General features: G+C 44.4%; 1 protein-coding gene across 1 annotated transcript; it reads right to left on the reverse strand.

Moving 5' to 3' along the window:
* Positions 1-451: 451 nt before the first annotated feature.
* On the reverse strand, positions 452-14,472 carry RAC1 (Rac family small GTPase 1). The gene is made up of 6 exons (XM_066561052.1): positions 14,315-14,472; positions 8,205-8,276; positions 6,735-6,852; positions 2,979-3,041; positions 2,153-2,312; positions 452-2,005 (listed from the first exon to the last, which is right to left on the reverse strand). Exons 1-6 carry the CDS (start codon positions 14,347-14,349, stop codon positions 1,875-1,877), a joined length of 579 nt encoding a protein of 192 aa, XP_066417149.1. The 5' UTR covers positions 14,350-14,472; the 3' UTR covers positions 452-1,874.
* Positions 14,473-17,836: the final 3,364 nt, after the last annotated feature.

The following is a 17,836-nucleotide window of genomic DNA, read 5'->3' on the forward strand; positions in this document are numbered from 1 at the left end:
AGGAGGGACCGTGCTGCTTTTGGGGCCCCAGCCTTGGGTGCAGCCACTCTGGAGGAGGGGAGGTAACAAACATACAAGAGCAGGGCTTTCAAGAAAAGCCTGGAATCTGGGCCATTTAAGCACAAACTGTGAGCGGTTCAGAGCAAAAGGATTTCTGTTTGCATAGAGGGGAGTGGAACAGAGACCCTGTCCCCCACTGCCAGCAGCTTTAGGGCACTGCAGGAGCAGCAGCAGGAGCTGTAACAACTGCGCTGAGAGGGCAAGGCCTCTGCAGAGCTGCTGCCAAGTGCTGGGTTTAGTCTGGGCTCTCAGGGGAGCACGGCCAGCCTGGGCTTTGCACACTGGCCCTGAGCACACACGTGCACACAGGGCTGCTGGCACACAACAAGAATGTGTGCTCAGAGTGGCACAGGAATGAGACACTGGCTCAGAAACTCAAACATGACCACACTTATGATTCAAGGATTTATTAAGTCATACATGCAAAACATACTGCCAATTGCATTAGCAAAAGATCAATGTAAAAACTTCACAATTTTGCAACTTTTATTTTTAAATTTTGCTTTAGTGGTTGAAAGGGTGTAGGTCAACATCCTATTCCTGCCACTTTGGAAGGTACAGAACATGAGCACTAATTACAGAACCTCACAGACCCAAGTTACCGTTACGCGATCGCTGCCGCACATGGAGTGACAGAAAGAACACTTGGCTGCATTAGTCATGTTACAGTGGGGGACTTGCAAACAGTGATGGCTGAAAGGTTTGTCAGTTACAGAGGTTTAAAATATAAAAATTACTAAAATGTGTAAAGCTGCTTCACATGATTTTTACACCTAGTTAATAGACTAAAAGCTCCTCAGAAAGCATAACTTACTGGGTCAGAAATAACAGGAAAATGAGGATATGCTTGAACATTCTACTCTAAAAAAAAAGAAAAAAAAAGCAAACTTCTATCAATCAGAAGGTTTTAAAATACAAGTTATATTGCTCAATAAGAAAAGATTCTACAAGAAAAGCATTTACTACATAAAAGTGGGAATGACTGATTCAGAATTGTACCTACCATGAATGCCCTACATGAAATTCAAAGGAATTTACCCATGAACACCAACCTCTCTCCACTACTGCACCTCTGGGAAAATGGTTGCTGAGCTACTCTGGCAGTGTAGTGTAAGTCAGCTGTACAGTGTCAAAATACTGTCTGGCACTATCATCTCCTGATCCAACCCAATATTCCATTTATTCATCACAATAAACGCTGTCAAAAGGACTAAATACACTTCAGTAAGAATAGTTAATTTTCCAATCACAGCAGCAAGAACTAGATTGCAACCAAGCCCTTACCCATGATAAAGCATTTACACTGTGACTCAGGCGTGGCAGTCATTGCCAGAGATGGGTGCTGGAAGCAGCACCAGGCAACGGCTGTGCTGGGAAAACAGTTCAGAATAAAACACATTAGAGCACAATGTTCTGCTAATTCCCCGGTACTGTTACTTACTGTGAAAAACTAGAAAGAGATTTTGCATTTCCTACCAGAAATTAGAGTCATTTTCAAGAAGAATCTTTAAAAAACAGTTTAGTGCTTAGTGTTTGTAGCACAACAATGCGACTTAGTTCAGCAGATAGTTTGGCAACATTTAATTGAGCAAGAAGAGGATTTTAAAAATAAGGCTTTACATAGGTGTGTGTTTTCAGGAGTTTGCTCTTAGAAGGATGCAAGGTAAAGGTCATACTTTAAACAAATGAAACCATGAAATTGTCAATTGGTTGAAGAATTGATGGAAGAGAACTAATTTATAACAGAAAAAATTGGCATGTGAATGCTCCATTTGAGGAAAGCACAGGGACAAATGGGCTGGGGGAGGGTGAGTTTACAGCAGCAGACATTTTCTCTTCCTCTTCTTTACAGGAGGGGGGCACAGCACTGCTCGGATGGCTTCATCAAACACTGTCTTGAGGCCTCGCTGCGTAAGTGCTGAGCATTCGAGATATTTCACAGCGCCTGGGGGAAGCAGAGACACAGTCACAGAGCAGCTCTGCTCCCAGCTGGCTCCACAACAAAAGCCAGGGGTGCCATTTAATGAAGGTGCAAGGTGGTCTTCCACAAACACAGCCTAGATCAGCCACCAGTGCCCCCCTACTGCCATACCGATCTCTTTTGCCATGGCAAGGCCCTGGGGGTAGGTGATGGGCGTCAGCTTCTTCTCCTTCAGCTTCTCAATGGTGTCCTTGTCATCCCGCAGGTCCAGTTTGGTGCCCACGAGGATGATGGGGGTGTTGGGACAGTGGTGCCGCACCTCAGGATACCACTGAAAACCACAGATAAACAATGGGGGCTCCTCTGGGGGCTGAGTTCCCTGCGGGCCCCGGAACATCACAGCTGAAAGCTCCCAGGCCTTCCCTTTACCCAGATCCCATCAGGGCAGGATTAGAAAAGGGCACATCACCGTTAGAGAAGCCAACAGCTACTCCCATACACTTTAAATTTTGCCCATTAAGGGCTGCATTTTCCTCACACACCAGAAATGCCCTGACCTGCCCTTGCCCATGGAGACACCTCCTTGTGCAGCTGAGTTGTCTGAGGACATGGAATATTCCCAGTTACAGAGCATGTGCAGAAGGATGCAAGGAACAAGTGCTATCAACCCAATTTTTGCATGCATTTGCTTTAAAACTCTTTTTTTCAAACGGTACTAAAAGGAAAGCTCCTGTTGGTGATCTCAGCACCTTGCTGGCTGAACACTTAAATTACTGTTATCAATGCATCAAGGAACAATTCGTACTGAAGTGCTCATGTGCCCTGAACCTCCATGACTCACAAGTTAGACAAATGGATTTCTGCTTTTCCAAACTGCGTTTCATGGGGCCTGTGGGAAAAACAATTAAAAAAAAGCACCTAATATTTTCCAAGCTCTGCTGTAAAGTGAACAGTATGAAGAACATTCAGAAATAAAACAGTACCAGCTTATCCTTACCTTAGCACGGACATTTTCAAAGGAAGCTGGGCTCACGAGGGAAAAGCAGATTAAGAAGACATCCTACAAAACAAGGTGATAGAGTCAGCCCAACAGAGAATCCACTGTAGAGTGTCATGAACAGGCCAATATCATCAGTATCTCCATGATGTGCCAGCCCTACCACACTTGCAAAAGGCAAGGTCAGCAATACAGTTGCACATGATAATCAGAGGCAGCTTTCCCAGTGGGAAATCCATTCCCAGGCAGCTACAAGCAGCCAGAGAGAAAGGGGGAAAAATAACAAATAGATTGCAGTCAAATTTATAATCAGCTATTGCAGTAGCCAGCAACTAGGACACTAATAATGCCTTTCAAGGGTTTTTCCCTCTAAATGTCATTTCTTCTTTATTGACCTCATCAGCATAGGATGTTGCAAAGTGTTACCTATTAATACACAACTCTAAAGTAGTCTTAAATTTCAAAGGCCAATTTCAATGGTATGAAATTAAAAAAAAAATTTACACAAGAATTTCTACAATTACTGCTTCCATACCCAAATCAAAAGCAGCTTGTTGAACTTCTTATAGAACTTCACTCCTACTGAATGCCAGTAAAAAAAAGATTAAGAACTTCTCTATAACCAAATTAGGATTGAAAACGGCATTAAAAATCTCAAAGTTCCTCCCTTTCTAAATAATGAGAAAGCAGAAAAAAAGGGGGTATTTTTAGGGATCTTGCACATCTTGCTTTTCAACTGAAGGTAAAAGATTCTAAGTAAGAGCAGGTAAAACCATTTCAGAGCATGTGCTGATAGTAACCACAGGATACAGTTCACAGATGACACACTCCAGGTCTGCAGGCATTCAGAATAACCCCAATATCCTCATCTGTGCTGATGGAAACTTGTAGGTGTCTCCCAAACAAGCCCAACTCTGCCCAGCCTACCTCTGCATCCGTACTCATTGCAGTACCAAGGTGCCACAGGATCAGCAGTGCAGTGTTAGTTGATTGATTGTGCTGCATTTCAAGGCATTTGTTAGGTCAGCAGCTGACATCTCACTGCTAAGCACTTGCAACCCAGTTGTTCATGCATCACCCCAAGTTTCCGTAGCAGCGTCCCAGAAGAAGAAAGAAACAACATCAAATAATGTGATACTATGGCCACTACTTCTGGTTTCCAATTCTGCTGGTTTGTGGGGACTCACGGGCTGCACTTGAGGAGGTTCTCTCCTCCACTAGCTCCAGAGAGCTCCAAAAAGATTTGGTGTAACCACAAGGAATTACTGGAAGATCTCAGGTGTCTTGCACACTAGTAGGAAAAGCTATTTGTTTTCAAGAAAATATTTAATCTTAGCAACTCATACAAATTTGGTAACAGAGTTCTCAGATCTAGCAATTTGATAGTTCCAAGGAAAGTATTTGTTCAAAAAATAGGGGCCAATTTATCACTATCATAGGCAAGACAAGATGACAGAACTTGGAACTGAAATTTATTTAAAGTTTTACATACGGCAATAGGTTGATCTGTCAGACTGGAAGATATATTCTTACCATTGGTTCCTCCAACCTAATAACAGTAGGAGATAAAGTTACTCCTCAAATGGATTGAAGGGAAAATGTTTTCAGTCAGCAATTTCTGCTCACAGATATTCTCAAGGAGGATTTTCTTCTTAAGAGAGACGCTGCCCTGTAATTCAGCACAACCAGCTGCACCCAGAGCAGACACCAGCCTTCCCCAGAAACCAGTTCTGCACTGGCAGGGGAAACCTGCAAGATCAAACCTCTCCCAAAAAGCACCCAACTAACAATTTCTCTTTGGTTTGGTCTCCTGAGGAAACAGACATGACCACTCTTTCTGTCCCAGCTTTTTCCTTCCCCAAATATTTGGAAATAGTAGATTTCACATGCATTAAGGAAAAGATATTAAATTCCTGTATATTTTAAGGAATAAAAAAAAAATAATAAGGAGAAAAAGACACAAACTAATCCCTCACTGTGAAGTTACCAGCTGTTAACTGCTGGGTCACTGATCTCAGCACACACTGCCCAAGTAACCACACCTGCTGCTTTCACCTCGCCCAAAACATCCTTCAGGTGCACAAATAGGGAAAGCAGGGCCATGAGAACATGCAAGGGCTGAGTTTTAAATAGCACACTGAAGGAAAAGAGAGGCTGAACACAGATCCTAAAAAAGTCAGGTTTCGTCAGCACCACTGTTCTCTTCCTCAGTGCTTTTTCTTAGTTTTGTGGGGGTGATGAATCTTTGATACTGCACAAGTCTGGAATCTGAAGACTTCTTCACAAGAACCTGAAGACTTACAGCCCCATTTCGTTTTCTGCTGCAAAAAACCTCATCCAAATAACTGAAAGTACTCCAAATATAACTGTACTGAGCAGTTATACATCCTTGCACAGACAACCCTTTTTCCCTAGGATGCTTAGACAAGGAATTATTTTGCAGTCTCAGAAAGCCACGGGTACTTTGGCAGGCTGAAGAGTTTTATGTGCATTCTGTCCCTTTGTCACAGACATTCTATTCCTACTAAAGATCCTTCAACATACCTACTTCTACTTTTTGGAAAATGTTTTTATGATGTTAAGCAAAACTGAAGTTTTAAGTATCCTATAAATATCTAAGTATTAGAGAAAAACAGCTTTCCATTGTCTCTCCTTCTAAAATAGACAGGTATTTCTGACATTTCAACTATAGTTACCCACAACTGGCATATCAATTTTGTGTATCATAACTGATGGGGAAGCCTAATGACTGTAAGTTAGTGAGCAGTGAATTAAGGAAAGATTACTGAAAATAGCACCAGAGTTCCTTAAATAAGATTCACATTATTCAAGAGCAGTTATGCTGTAGAGTGAAACAATTTTGCATTGTACATTACTAGCATTTAACATATATTTGACAGTCAACAGCAAGAGTAATCAGTGCCAAAAAACCCCTGCAAATTACCCTTTCTTTACTTATAGCACAGCTCCATCAGGTAAAAGCCACTGCTGTAAAGAGATTACAAAACCACCTTTACAAAGATTAACTGTAGCTGAAGTCACCCTGGAAAGAAGAAAGCAGATCACTTCAGTGTTGTCCTTGAACATGGAGAGGTGCAGGATGCAGGCAGGATTTAACCAGTTTGACACAGGGCAGACAGAAGCACCTTTGTATGGGTGTCACAGCACAGCTCCAGCAAGCAGTAAAATAACCACGGGCTGAGCACACTGCAAAGCTGGGACACCACAGCCTCTGTCAACAGCAATAATCTCTTCATTCAGTGCTGCCTCTTTCACATGTAGAACATCTTCACACAGACTAAACAATATCAAGTGCTTAGCAGTGACAGTGTCAGGTTGCAGCCAAACATGGCCTAAAACCAAAAACAAACCCTGCCTTTGGCAGGCATGCTAACCTTAAAATCAATGGACTAGCTGATGGGACTATTCACCGAGATTTTTTGAGCTAGTTTTGGGGTGGGTTTTTTTTATTTTAAATCGAGCCTTCTAGACAATTCTGTGGCTGCAACTGCACAAAACCCAGCAAGTACCAGTGCACACAAATACACAGGGCAAGCAAATTTTAACTTTTTCACAACTGCACACACTCCAGAGATTATAAATGACAGCTACAGCACAAGAAATAAAAAAGGGTCGCTGTTACTAATAAATACAACTCCAGGTGTGACAATGTTGGCCTTATGTTCAAAAAGAAAAATGCTTTATGTTACAAGGCTGTAGGGAGTGCTCTGGTTTCACCCTGCAGCTCGCTCTTACTGTTTGTGGGTAGGAGAGCGGACGTAGTCTGTCATAGTCCTCTTGTCCAGCTGTGTCCCACAAACCCAGGTTCACCGGTTTTCCATCAACCATTACATTGGCAGAGTAGTTGTCAAAACTAAAAATAAAGAGAGAGTTAGCTGCATTAGCTTGCAGTAAAATAAGGCACCCAAGGATTTTTCCCTCACAGAGAGAAAAAACCTGGGAAAACTGGGGAAGGGAACATTTTCATTGCATCCGTCAGCCCCCCAGAGACTGTAAAGTTGTTCTTTAAATAACAAGCGTGACATTGAGTAATGGAATAAAAATTTATACACAACAGACTTGGTTGAGTCTGAGCAGAAGTGATCTGTCATGGCTCTTCCAAATGGAAGTGTTAATCCCAGTGAGTACTGGAAAGCAGGTGAAAGCTTAGCAAGCACTTTCCAGTCTTAGTGGGACATTCAGCAAATTAATCTGTCTCATGGTGTGAGATGAGATTTAGAACAGAAGATACAGGAACAACAACCAAGAAATACTTAATGACAACAGTAGGTAAGAAGAAAGCTAATTAATCCTGCTAATGAAAACCCCCTCCAATGAAATATCAAAGCTCATAACCAGGGGCCAGTGGAGGCATTGTTTTTATCTCATCACTGCCGTGGGTGCAGAGGTGTAAAGTTGACTGGGAACACAAGACATCGTAATGCAAAAACTCGAATTTAAGACCAAAAAGGAGGAAACAGCAGTAACTAAGGCAACAAGGCCTTGGACAGGTAACAAAAGTCATCTATAAAGCTCATTAGAATGTATTTTGTTGTCTGAAAAAGCTCATCAATACTTCAGAGAGCAGCATAGCCAGATGAAAATACAGAGACATCTGAAAAGGGGAAAGAAGCTGTACATGTATAAAACACACCCAACAGGCCCTGGAAAAGAGAACTGCACTAATACTGATACTGACAAATCCTTATGTGAAAGAAAAAGGGAAGCACCAGAATAAATGAGTCCCCACAGTCTCGCCCGAGGAGCCAAAAAGCCGTGGCTGCTTAGCACAGGATTGGCAGTAGCACAAAAAGTGGAAGGAACAAATAAACAAAAAATCACCAGCCATGTAAGACAACTATTTCTGACTATGATATAATGTTTTACAAGCTGTCAGCCTTGGGACTGCTTATTATGAATGACATTAGAGACAGAAACACACTATTTTGGAAGAGAACAACCTCTGGTAAAATGTTAGCAAATGTTAGTCCCTAATCAGGCAGGCCCAGAGGGCACAGAGAGCCAGAACTGAGCCAGAACTGAGCCAGAACTGAGGGACCATCAGCAAGCACTGGGGTGACTGTGCCACAGGAAAGCTCAAAGTGCTCCTCACACACCTGAGGGGTGCTTGCAGCCAAATCAAACAATTCAGTTAAGGAATCTGGAATGGCAGCAGGCACTGAGAAGCTGACAGGAATGAGTTCTTTGGATTTCACAAGTACTTACACCGTGGGTATATACTCTCCAGGAAATGCATTGGTTGTGTAACTGATGAGTAGGCATGTTTTACCTACAGCACTGCAAAGAAAGAAAGTTCACATGTAAAACACATTCATCTTGAATAACAAGAAATAATATTCCTGTAGGGGGAAGAAGACTAATTACATCCAGACACCCAAGGACAACTGAACATCTCCAGTCACTCCTGTGCAGGAAAACAGCTGACAGACTGCAGCTTTAAAATGACTGGCAATGAAAACACACCTAGTATATAAACATCCATTTTGTGAAGTGATAAATTACCCAATTTTGTTTATTTTTAATCACAAAAACCCCCAAAAAACCCACATGAATTAATTAGACCACTAATATCTCCTAGTCATCTGACTGAATACTCAGAAAGATGGCCTTCTTCCAACTCTCTGAAATTATAAAGAAACTGAGAATATTTCCAGATACCCTTACACAATTCCAAAACTCTTATCTTTTCCAGAAAATTGTATACTTGCATATAAGTGAAGGTAAAGAAAGCTTGAAAAGTATAATTTCTCAACACATCATTACTTTGCAGTATTTAAGGAATGAATACAAAAGATAACTCTCATATTATTTACTGCTATTACAAAGTGACTCCCCACATGCATTCACTCAAATATTTCATTAACTGATTTATAGATAAATTACATTCCAGGATTGGAGAACTTGGAACAGCAAACCTCTTCCTACTGATCTAATTCACAAGAGCCTCAGATGGGGGCAGGACAAGGCTCTGTTCCAGGATTCCTTCAAAACTCTGGCAGCCAAATCCTTCCCTCTCTACCCTCCCCCCACATCTTATCTGGAGTCAAACATTTGATTAATGACAGCATTCAATTTTTATTACAGTTTCAATTAAGTGTTGGAAAACTTGAAACTGGGCCTTATTTCTCTTTTTAAAATAGTATCTGCAAGGAGTGTGACACTGCAGACTGGTTCCCTTGCAGTGCACAATCCTTTGACCCTGTGAGAGATTCCAGGGATGCTGCCAGACAGCCCGATCCCCCTTCCTGCTCCTGGCCAGGGAAAACTGCATTGTCTTGCAGATGTTTTATCACCACAGCCATTTGCTCCAAGCCAGTCAGCAGCAACTTTGGTGCACCCACACGTAATGGTGTCATTAGGATGAGGTTTGACTCATGAGCCTCCTGAACTCAATCCTTCACCAGTGAATTTGAGCTGTGTCATATCCATAAGTCACGGCTCAACCTTAACCAAAGTCCCTCCATTCAACTTTAAGCAGTTCCTCACAGCATTAGCCCAAGAAGGGATTTGACAGCACCTTCTGACATCGCCTGAAATGCTCCAGCTACAGAAGAGACACTTCAGTGTGCAAAATTATTTGGGATTTTGTCCCACACACTCATTTTTAATTGTAATTTGCCTTATGTTTCTTAGCTAATACCTGCCACAACACCCCATCTGCTGCAACTCTGATCGTTCCAGGCAGTTTTCCACCCTGGTTTTCTCACCTGCCTCTAAGACACCAGCTCCTCACACAGTCTGAGGGTTTTTTCCTTTCAGCACACACTCTCTTTACCAAGCTATAATGGCATCATGAAAGGAGGCATTTAATTCTGTTCTCATTAAGTACAATCTCTGAACATTCCCTCGTTGTAAAAGGTCTGAGATATACTTGTGCTCAAAAGTAGATGGATTTGCCCTTAAAAAACCAGTTGTGTGGGCAACAATCAAGGAGAGTTCACCATGCAGATACCTGTTTAACAGCTGTCAGAGAGGAGATCCCATCTTAGCTCCTGAGCTACCTCTAACGAGCCAGAACAGGGAGTTAAGGAAAGTTATTCCTCCCCCATAAGGACAACTTGCTATTTTAGCTGCCTGCTGCTGAGTTAGATCAGTTGGGATGTGCTGTGAGCTGCTCTCAAACACCCAGCGGCTGTGCTGGGCCAGCTCACCAAGGACAGCTGGGAAAACCTTCAGGATCCCGAGAGCAGCAACAGCCAAATGCTCTGGGAAATCTCTTGAGGCACAGAGACAACTCATTCTCACGCCTCTGGAACCTGTCTGGGCTGACACTTCAGCTTCCAGTCAGGGCATTACAGGTAATTTGAGCTTCCAACAAATTAATGTTGAACTCAACATTTTCAGCAGCAGATCAAGAACTATTCTGTGCATCCAGGCTCCTTTGCCTGCCTTGCACTGAAACTCCCGAGCCTGCTCTGGCGAATCAGAACAGCACAGGAATGTGGTGAGAGATTTCATTCCAAGCTCAGAAGTGCCTGTAGTGTGTTTCTGCAGCACCAATCAGCCAGAGCCATTTAAACAAGAAAAAACACGTTCAACAACCCCATTTCAGATGTACTCCAACCAGGTTTCCTGCCTTCCTTGCCTTCTGGCTCACTGCCACACGAATCAGATCATTATGGTCACCAGTCTTAAAAATAAACACTAATGCCTACCTTTATAAAGTACATCCTCTAAGTGCTTTATCAACTTTTTTAGACTACTAATTTCTGTAATAAAGCACTCCCCTAAAGAGAATTCCAACTGTTTGGCAAAGTTTAAATCTTTACACATAAAGGCTGAGACTAAGAATCTAAAATAACACCAAGATTAGTCATAAGATTTCTAGCAACTACTTAATCACAGTTCTGTCCACCCACTATTACATAAATGAAACTAGCAACACTTGACTGTCATTAAAAACATGGCCTGCAGAAATCCAGCTTTAAATGCTTAACAAAACTACCTTAACAAAAGACAGCAGAGTCCCTTTTTGATTCTGAGTAGCACCCAGAAATCAATGTATTACCACATCTGTATAACCACATATGTACTAATTCCTAAGAACAAAACATATCTTCTCTTTATTTAAGCTAACAAGTTTTATGAAGTTTCCCCACTGTAGCAGAGCTCCTTGGAGCCATGCTTTACCTGTAAACAGGGGGTAACCTTCACACAAGGCTTTGCTTGTGCCATTTCCTTCTTTCTCTGACGACATGACCTCCCCCTCTGGCAGACAGGATGCCCAGGTCTGTGCTCAGGCACTAAAGAGTAGCTGAGATTTCCCGAGTACCACCCTGGGATCAAGAGTTCAGCACTGCTGCTACAGGAGGTTTAGCTACACACAGCTCTCAGATAAGCTCTATTACTCAATGTGCCACACCCTCTCCCAAATACGCTCTTCAGTACTTAGAAAACTGCTTTTTAAAGAACTTTTTCAGTAACACGAGTTACCAAATTTCAAGTCATTGCACTTTCTCTGGATGGCACGGGAGGGATCTGAGGTGTTCAGTGTCTCACACAAACACCGCACCACACTCAGTCAGGAGCCAATTTACCGTACACACACCATCCCCTTCTCCCCAGCCATCAAAGCAAATACACACAAAAAAAGCACAGCTTTAGCAGACAAAGGCCTCAGATCAAGCAGAATTCCAAACAAGAACTCCTAAATTACTGCTCTTACAGCATTTCCACAATTAAAAATGCCTACAACAAAAGAGCATGAAGTGCGACAACTTCTGTGGCACCTAGCAATTGGTGATTTCTCCCAAACACAGAACTTCTGACATTACACAACACCACTGGAGGTTTTGTACCACTGAACAGCTGCCTTTTTGGAGTGAAAACAAAAGCTGCTAAAAATAACTTCCACCAATGCTTTTTCTCCAGTGTCAATAACAGCAACTCCTGCAGTTACTCCAGCGGCTGCTCTTCATCTGTCCTGCACATTCCTCCTCCTCTCTAGCAATCATGACAGCTCAAAGCAACAGTTGTCATTCATTTTCCCCCAAACAATCCCCACAGCTAAATAAAAAAAAAACAAGGGAGAAATACGATAGCCCAAACTAGCACACATGCCACACTTTCCTAGTCAAGTTAGTTGTCCAAGCATGCCCAGGTCAAAACTCTAAGAACAAAAAGTGACTTACATACGAGAAACAGCCTACTCTTCAACAAAATAGAAAAATAACCACAGGTACTTCTAAAGTATGTTTATTTTTGTTCCTAGCAGATCTCTGTGGAGGGTAGGTAAAACAATACCCAAGTTTTATATTACATAAGCAAATCTTTAACCTGCATTGTTTTACAGGAACACTAAAACTTTGGCCTTATCTAAGCCAAACAAGACGTTTCCTAGAATACCTGCAATGCTGGAGCTCTTGAAGCAGCAACAGCACAAAGAAAGACAAATAGTTAATTGTATTTTAAAAACAGTGCACAGGGAATGGCCAAAAATGAGCAACAGTACCTGAAAAGAACCTTAAGATTTGTTTCTAACTAAAGAGGAAGGAAAATAAATTAAACTACTGTATTTTGTTCCCACATCTGTACAAAAGTCAGGTAGAACCACACCACCTACATTTCCAAGACAGAGAACAACAGAAGTGCTAGGAAGAAGGATGGGTTACAAAGCAAATGACCAAAGAACTGTTCTGTTGAATGAATTACTGAACATTCTACAGCTGGTTTGTGCTGAGTTCTCACTTCTAGAGGAGGAAGTAGACTGAACTTTATCCCCACCCAAACATGATGCATCACACTTATTTACAGCATTGTAAATACAGAGTTCGGATGAATTTTTAAAAAACCAAACATATACATATATAGTAGAAAAGCAATTTTGTTGGGTTTAAATTCAATATAAGCAAAAGAGCAGTCCACAGTTACCCTATCTGGCATCAAAGAATTACACTGCTATGACAATGGTTTATTGAGATACCACTTTCATGTTCATATGGTTCCAAACCATACATAGTGACTCAAAACAAATTTGGCACACTGTAAGGTTTATCTTTCAGCCGTACTTTGCTGCCTTTTTAGGGATTTCACATCCTTAAAAACAAATTAACAACCCCCCCCCAAACACACACAAATAACTTCAAAAATAAGGCACCATGTGAAATTACAGACCACTGTACTGAGTCCATTTAGCTACACTTCACCCCTCTGTAATCTACAAAAGTTTGCTGTGATACCAATTATGCTCAGTCTACACTAGGATTTTTGTTTCTCCTAAAAGAAAAAAAAAAACAACTCAAACTGCATAAGTCAAGTCTTGTTTTCCAGCTGGACTGGGATGTTCCCCTGAGCTCTGACATGCAGGAAGAGAGAGAATCCCTCTGAGCTGAGCAGAATAGAATTGTGGAGAATATTCAAAAATACCAAACACAAACTCTTTTCTCAATTCCAGCACTCCTCACACTGAAATCCAATTATTAAACTTGAGTTAACTCAATTCAGAAAGCATCCTCAACTTGTTTCACATATAAGTAACACCATATTAAGATACTGTAGGTGTAACCAGTCCTTACAGACAAGTATATCATTAACTATTTGTATTTCAACGGCCTATCATTCTCCTGTAGACAGGAGCCTTACAAGACCAGATGTCTGCAGGCAAAAAAATCAGTTTCTGCCCAAAAGCATTTATGATCTGCATAGAGTTGAGCCCATTTCACTCAGTTTTACTGCTAAAGTCAGATGTCAAAAACCAAGATCTTAAAAGGCAGCAAGTTTGTTACTTTCACAAAAAAGTATTTCAAATCAATATTAATGTTCGCATATAATTAAAACCACAGTAATTATTTTAATACACTTGGACTACTTCGGTGATGAAAGAACCCCAGCAAGCAGTGGCAGTGCAGGGACGCGGCCCGGCCTGCCCAGCACACCCTGTTCACTCACGGCGGCCGCTCCTGCCCGCACCAAGGCGAAACGCTCGGCCACCAGCACGGCCCGGCCCCGGAGCACCGGCCCCGCGGCGATGCGGGCTCGGCCCGGAGACGCGCCCGGCCTGCGGACCCCGCACACCCCGGCCCCGCCGCGCCCGCGCTCCCCTCCCCGCCGGCAGCAGCGGCAGCAGCAGCAGCAGGAAGCCGCGGCCGCCACCCACCCGCCCCCGGCCGCCCGCCCGCCACGGCCCGGCCCCGGCCCCGGCCCCAGCCAGCCCCGCTCCCTCAGGACGGCCGGGCCGGGCCGCGCCCGCGCCCCGCGCCGGGATCGCCCACACCCCGCGGCGGGGCCCGGGCTCCGCTCCCGCCCCGCGGCCCGACACCCCCAGGGCCGGCGGAGCGGCTCAGGGCCGGCCCCGGCCGAGCGTCCCTCGCACTTACCCGTCGCCCACCACCACACACTTGATGGCCTGCATCGGGGCTGCTGCTGAGCGGAGCAGGGAGCGGCGGCCGCCTCCGCCCTGAGCCTGGAGCAGGGACGAGGCAGCGGCACCACCCAAGGCGGGGAGGGAGAGGGCGGACTGCGGGCGCAGGAAGCGGCGCCGCGCTCACATCCGGCCGGGCCGCGCCGGGGCCGCCTCACGGGCGGTGCTTCGGCTGGGGCGGGAGCGGGCGGAGGGCCGGAGCTCCGCTCCTAGACTGGGTCAGTAGCACAGCCCCGGCCCTTGATCCGTGCGTGGTGTGTTCAGGCGGAGCCGTTCTGAGCGGGGATGTCAGCGCTGGCACTGCTGGCACAAGCCCGCAACCCGGTCAGGGACAGCGGGCTGGGCAGCGTCCCACAGCAGCCCCGTGGTGGGTAACAAGTCGCTCTCGAACACAGAGCTGCCTTTGACACCACCGTGGATCCCGTCTATCCCGCCTGGCACCCATCATGCAGCAATCTCCTGAAGCACGTTCATGTGTTTACCCCACAGACGTACTGAGCACGTGTAACTCAGCTCACCCCAACATTCCCCCGCTGCTGCTGTGGGCAGGCGCCCACTTTCCCCAGCCAGGCACCTGCCACGGGACCATCTCTCTCACTGTGCTACCATTGCAGAGGCAGTTTGTTTCCCTTCATCCTTGGATCTTTGCACCCTCCTCTCGTTATCCTGTGTGTGACGTTAATTGTGCTGGCAAGTTTTACATCAGATCAGTGCACATTCAGCCTTCTCAAGATGGCAGAACTCAGGGACTGTCAGGCCTCACAGAGCTTTGGGTTTCCTTTTTCACTCAAGCAAACCAGTTATTTCCATGAAATAGTGAAGCAGAAGTCAAGCAGAGCAGGTCTAATGATCCCAGGAGTCTTAATTTCTACAATTAGTTCTTGCCATAGCTCTACTTGCCAGAGCATGTCCTGGTTGGGCTGATGCACAGGAGCACCGTTCCCTTTGTTTGTGTTGCCATCTGTTCCTGGTAGAAGTGTGAGGAGAAGACCCATGCACACACTGCTCCTGCAAAGTGAGGAGGAATGAAACCGCCAGCAGGGATGGTTTTCCAGTGATTTGATCACCTCTTAATTTCAGGACATTTCTAAGTTATTTTGATACCACACAATGCAACTTCATCAGTGGACAGAGCATTCCAAGACAGTTACTCCCTTTCCTTTTTCTTTCATTGAGCAGAAGTAATTCTCAGATATTTCCCATCAGAGAGGAAATCCTACCACTGTGAACCTAAAGGCTATTTTTGCAACACTTGTATGTCCATGTTCCCTCACACAGATGGAACCTGAAGTGACTTGTCACGTAAGATCAGTATCGCTAAAGCCAAGCCTGTGCTGCTGGCAATGGCACCGCGCTGTGCCCACAGGAGGGAGCTGCGGGCAGGACCGGGAGATGCGGGCAGGACCGGGGGGTGCCGCCAGGACCGGGAGGTGCCGCCAGGACCAGGAGGTGCCGCCAGGACCGGGGGTTGCGGGCAGGACCGGGAGATGCGGGCAGGACCGGGGGGTGCGGGCAGGACCGGGGGGTGCGGGCAGGACCGGGGGGTGCCGCCGGGACCGGGAGATGCGGGCAGGACCGGGGGGTGCGGGCGGGACCGGGGGGTGCGGGCAGGACCGGGGGGTGCGGGCAGGACCGGGGGGTGCCGCCAGGACCGGGGGGTGCGGGCGGGACCGGGAGGTGCCGCCGGGACCGGGAGATGCGGGCAGGGTCACCGCGGTCCTGCTGCTCCCGGGGCCTCGGAGATCCCGCACAGGAACAGGGCAGCACCACCGGCGCCTGACTGATGTCACACCCGGGACATGGCAAGATTCCAGGGATTCATAAAACTGCTTCTGATTTTCCACCACCTATCTCTTCCTTCACTGGTTCTTTTTTTATCCAGTGTATAACAGAGGGACGATTAGAGCTTTTTCTATGAAAAAGAGGTACAGCAGCATTTACAACATAATTACAAAATAGCAACAAAGACAAGGATGAAGGCTGTAACAGACAAAACACTTCAGCACTAATTGTTTTATGATCCTGTCATGAGACAAGCATTATCTTTTTACGTATGTTCTTCTCAGTGCTCATCCACCCTATTGTTTTGGGATCAATTGTTTTGCACTGTCAAAAAATACTTGAGTTAAAACACAAGGCATGGTTTACATAGGTTTTAAATTGACAATTTTATACTGAATTTGGTATATAATTGACAACATTAGAAAATACCTACAGAAATACTTACTGTTAGTCATTAAAAATAATATTACAGTTTGGGTAGATGATGATAATGGCAATATATTTAGACAATTTTCCTCCACACATTTGTAAATATTTATTTCCTCAAATGTTATAGAAAATGCCATTTGGAATTTTTAAAAATTTTGCATTTGAAATCGTAGCTGATATCTCTCTTACATTAGCTTTATTTGTCCTGGCAGACAATTGTGTGTACGCTCCTTAAAATACATGATGTGATAATTATTCTATTGTGAAACATTACTATATTCCAGCTACATTCTATTTCATTCTTGCATCCTTTTTGGTTCACCTAGTATGCAGTGTGTTTGTTTTTAAAGAGAAAAAGATAACTTACATCATGCTACAAATACTCAACACTTTGCAGGTATGGATTTTCCCCTGAGAGTGAGAAGAAAGAACAACATGGAAACTTACAGGATGAAACATAGGGCAAAGGAGTGAGTTAATAACAGACAACTTATTAGAAGAATTCTCAGTTGGATACCTATGACTGCAGTGCTGAGTTGTACACAGAATAGTTACAAATGCACCTCACAGAGGAGTAGGATGGAAGAAAATAATGAATGGCAGTGACAATAACCCATTATAAATCTTTCCATACCTCTGATAAAATCATGAATCATACAGCTGAGGCTTAGATCAGTCTTAATATTATTCCACACTCTATCATCTTGTCTTCTCTCACCATTACAATTCCTGTTGAAAGCCTTTTTCTTAGACAACAAGAAGAAATCATTATTTAAGATTGTTTGGGATAGTGCCTGAATGTGTGTATTGTGTGTGTGCTGGCACTGAGGGAGGATTATTCTCCCTTGTGGATGGGGAGTGGCAGGGTAATCACACTGATGCAATACCAGAAAGTTCTACTCACCATGACACAGACTATCAACATGACAGAGACAGTAATTATTGCCACTTTTGTAGTATCTTTCATCCCCAATTATTACTGTGCTCTGTGACTGACAGCTCATGAATGAAGCCACAGGGAAATAGAGAAGAGCCAGTGTACCCTTTGTACAGGGAAACAAGCAGAACACCTGGCAGTGATTCACAGTGTGCTCCCTTACTCACAGTGACACCTCCAGCTGACAGGGGTTCTGTTCAGCTGCCTGCAGGACACAGCATGTACAACTCTGAGGTCAAAAGTAACCTTCTGTTCTTAACAATAATGGAAAAACTGGTTCAGGGTGAAAAGCTGTAACTGGAATTCACCTGGAAACCGGGGCTTGGACTA

Source organism: Molothrus aeneus, chromosome 16 (genome assembly GCF_037042795.1).
Source record: "Molothrus aeneus isolate 106 chromosome 16, BPBGC_Maene_1.0, whole genome shotgun sequence".
In the NCBI taxonomy this organism is placed as follows: domain Eukaryota; kingdom Metazoa; phylum Chordata; class Aves; order Passeriformes; family Icteridae; genus Molothrus; species Molothrus aeneus.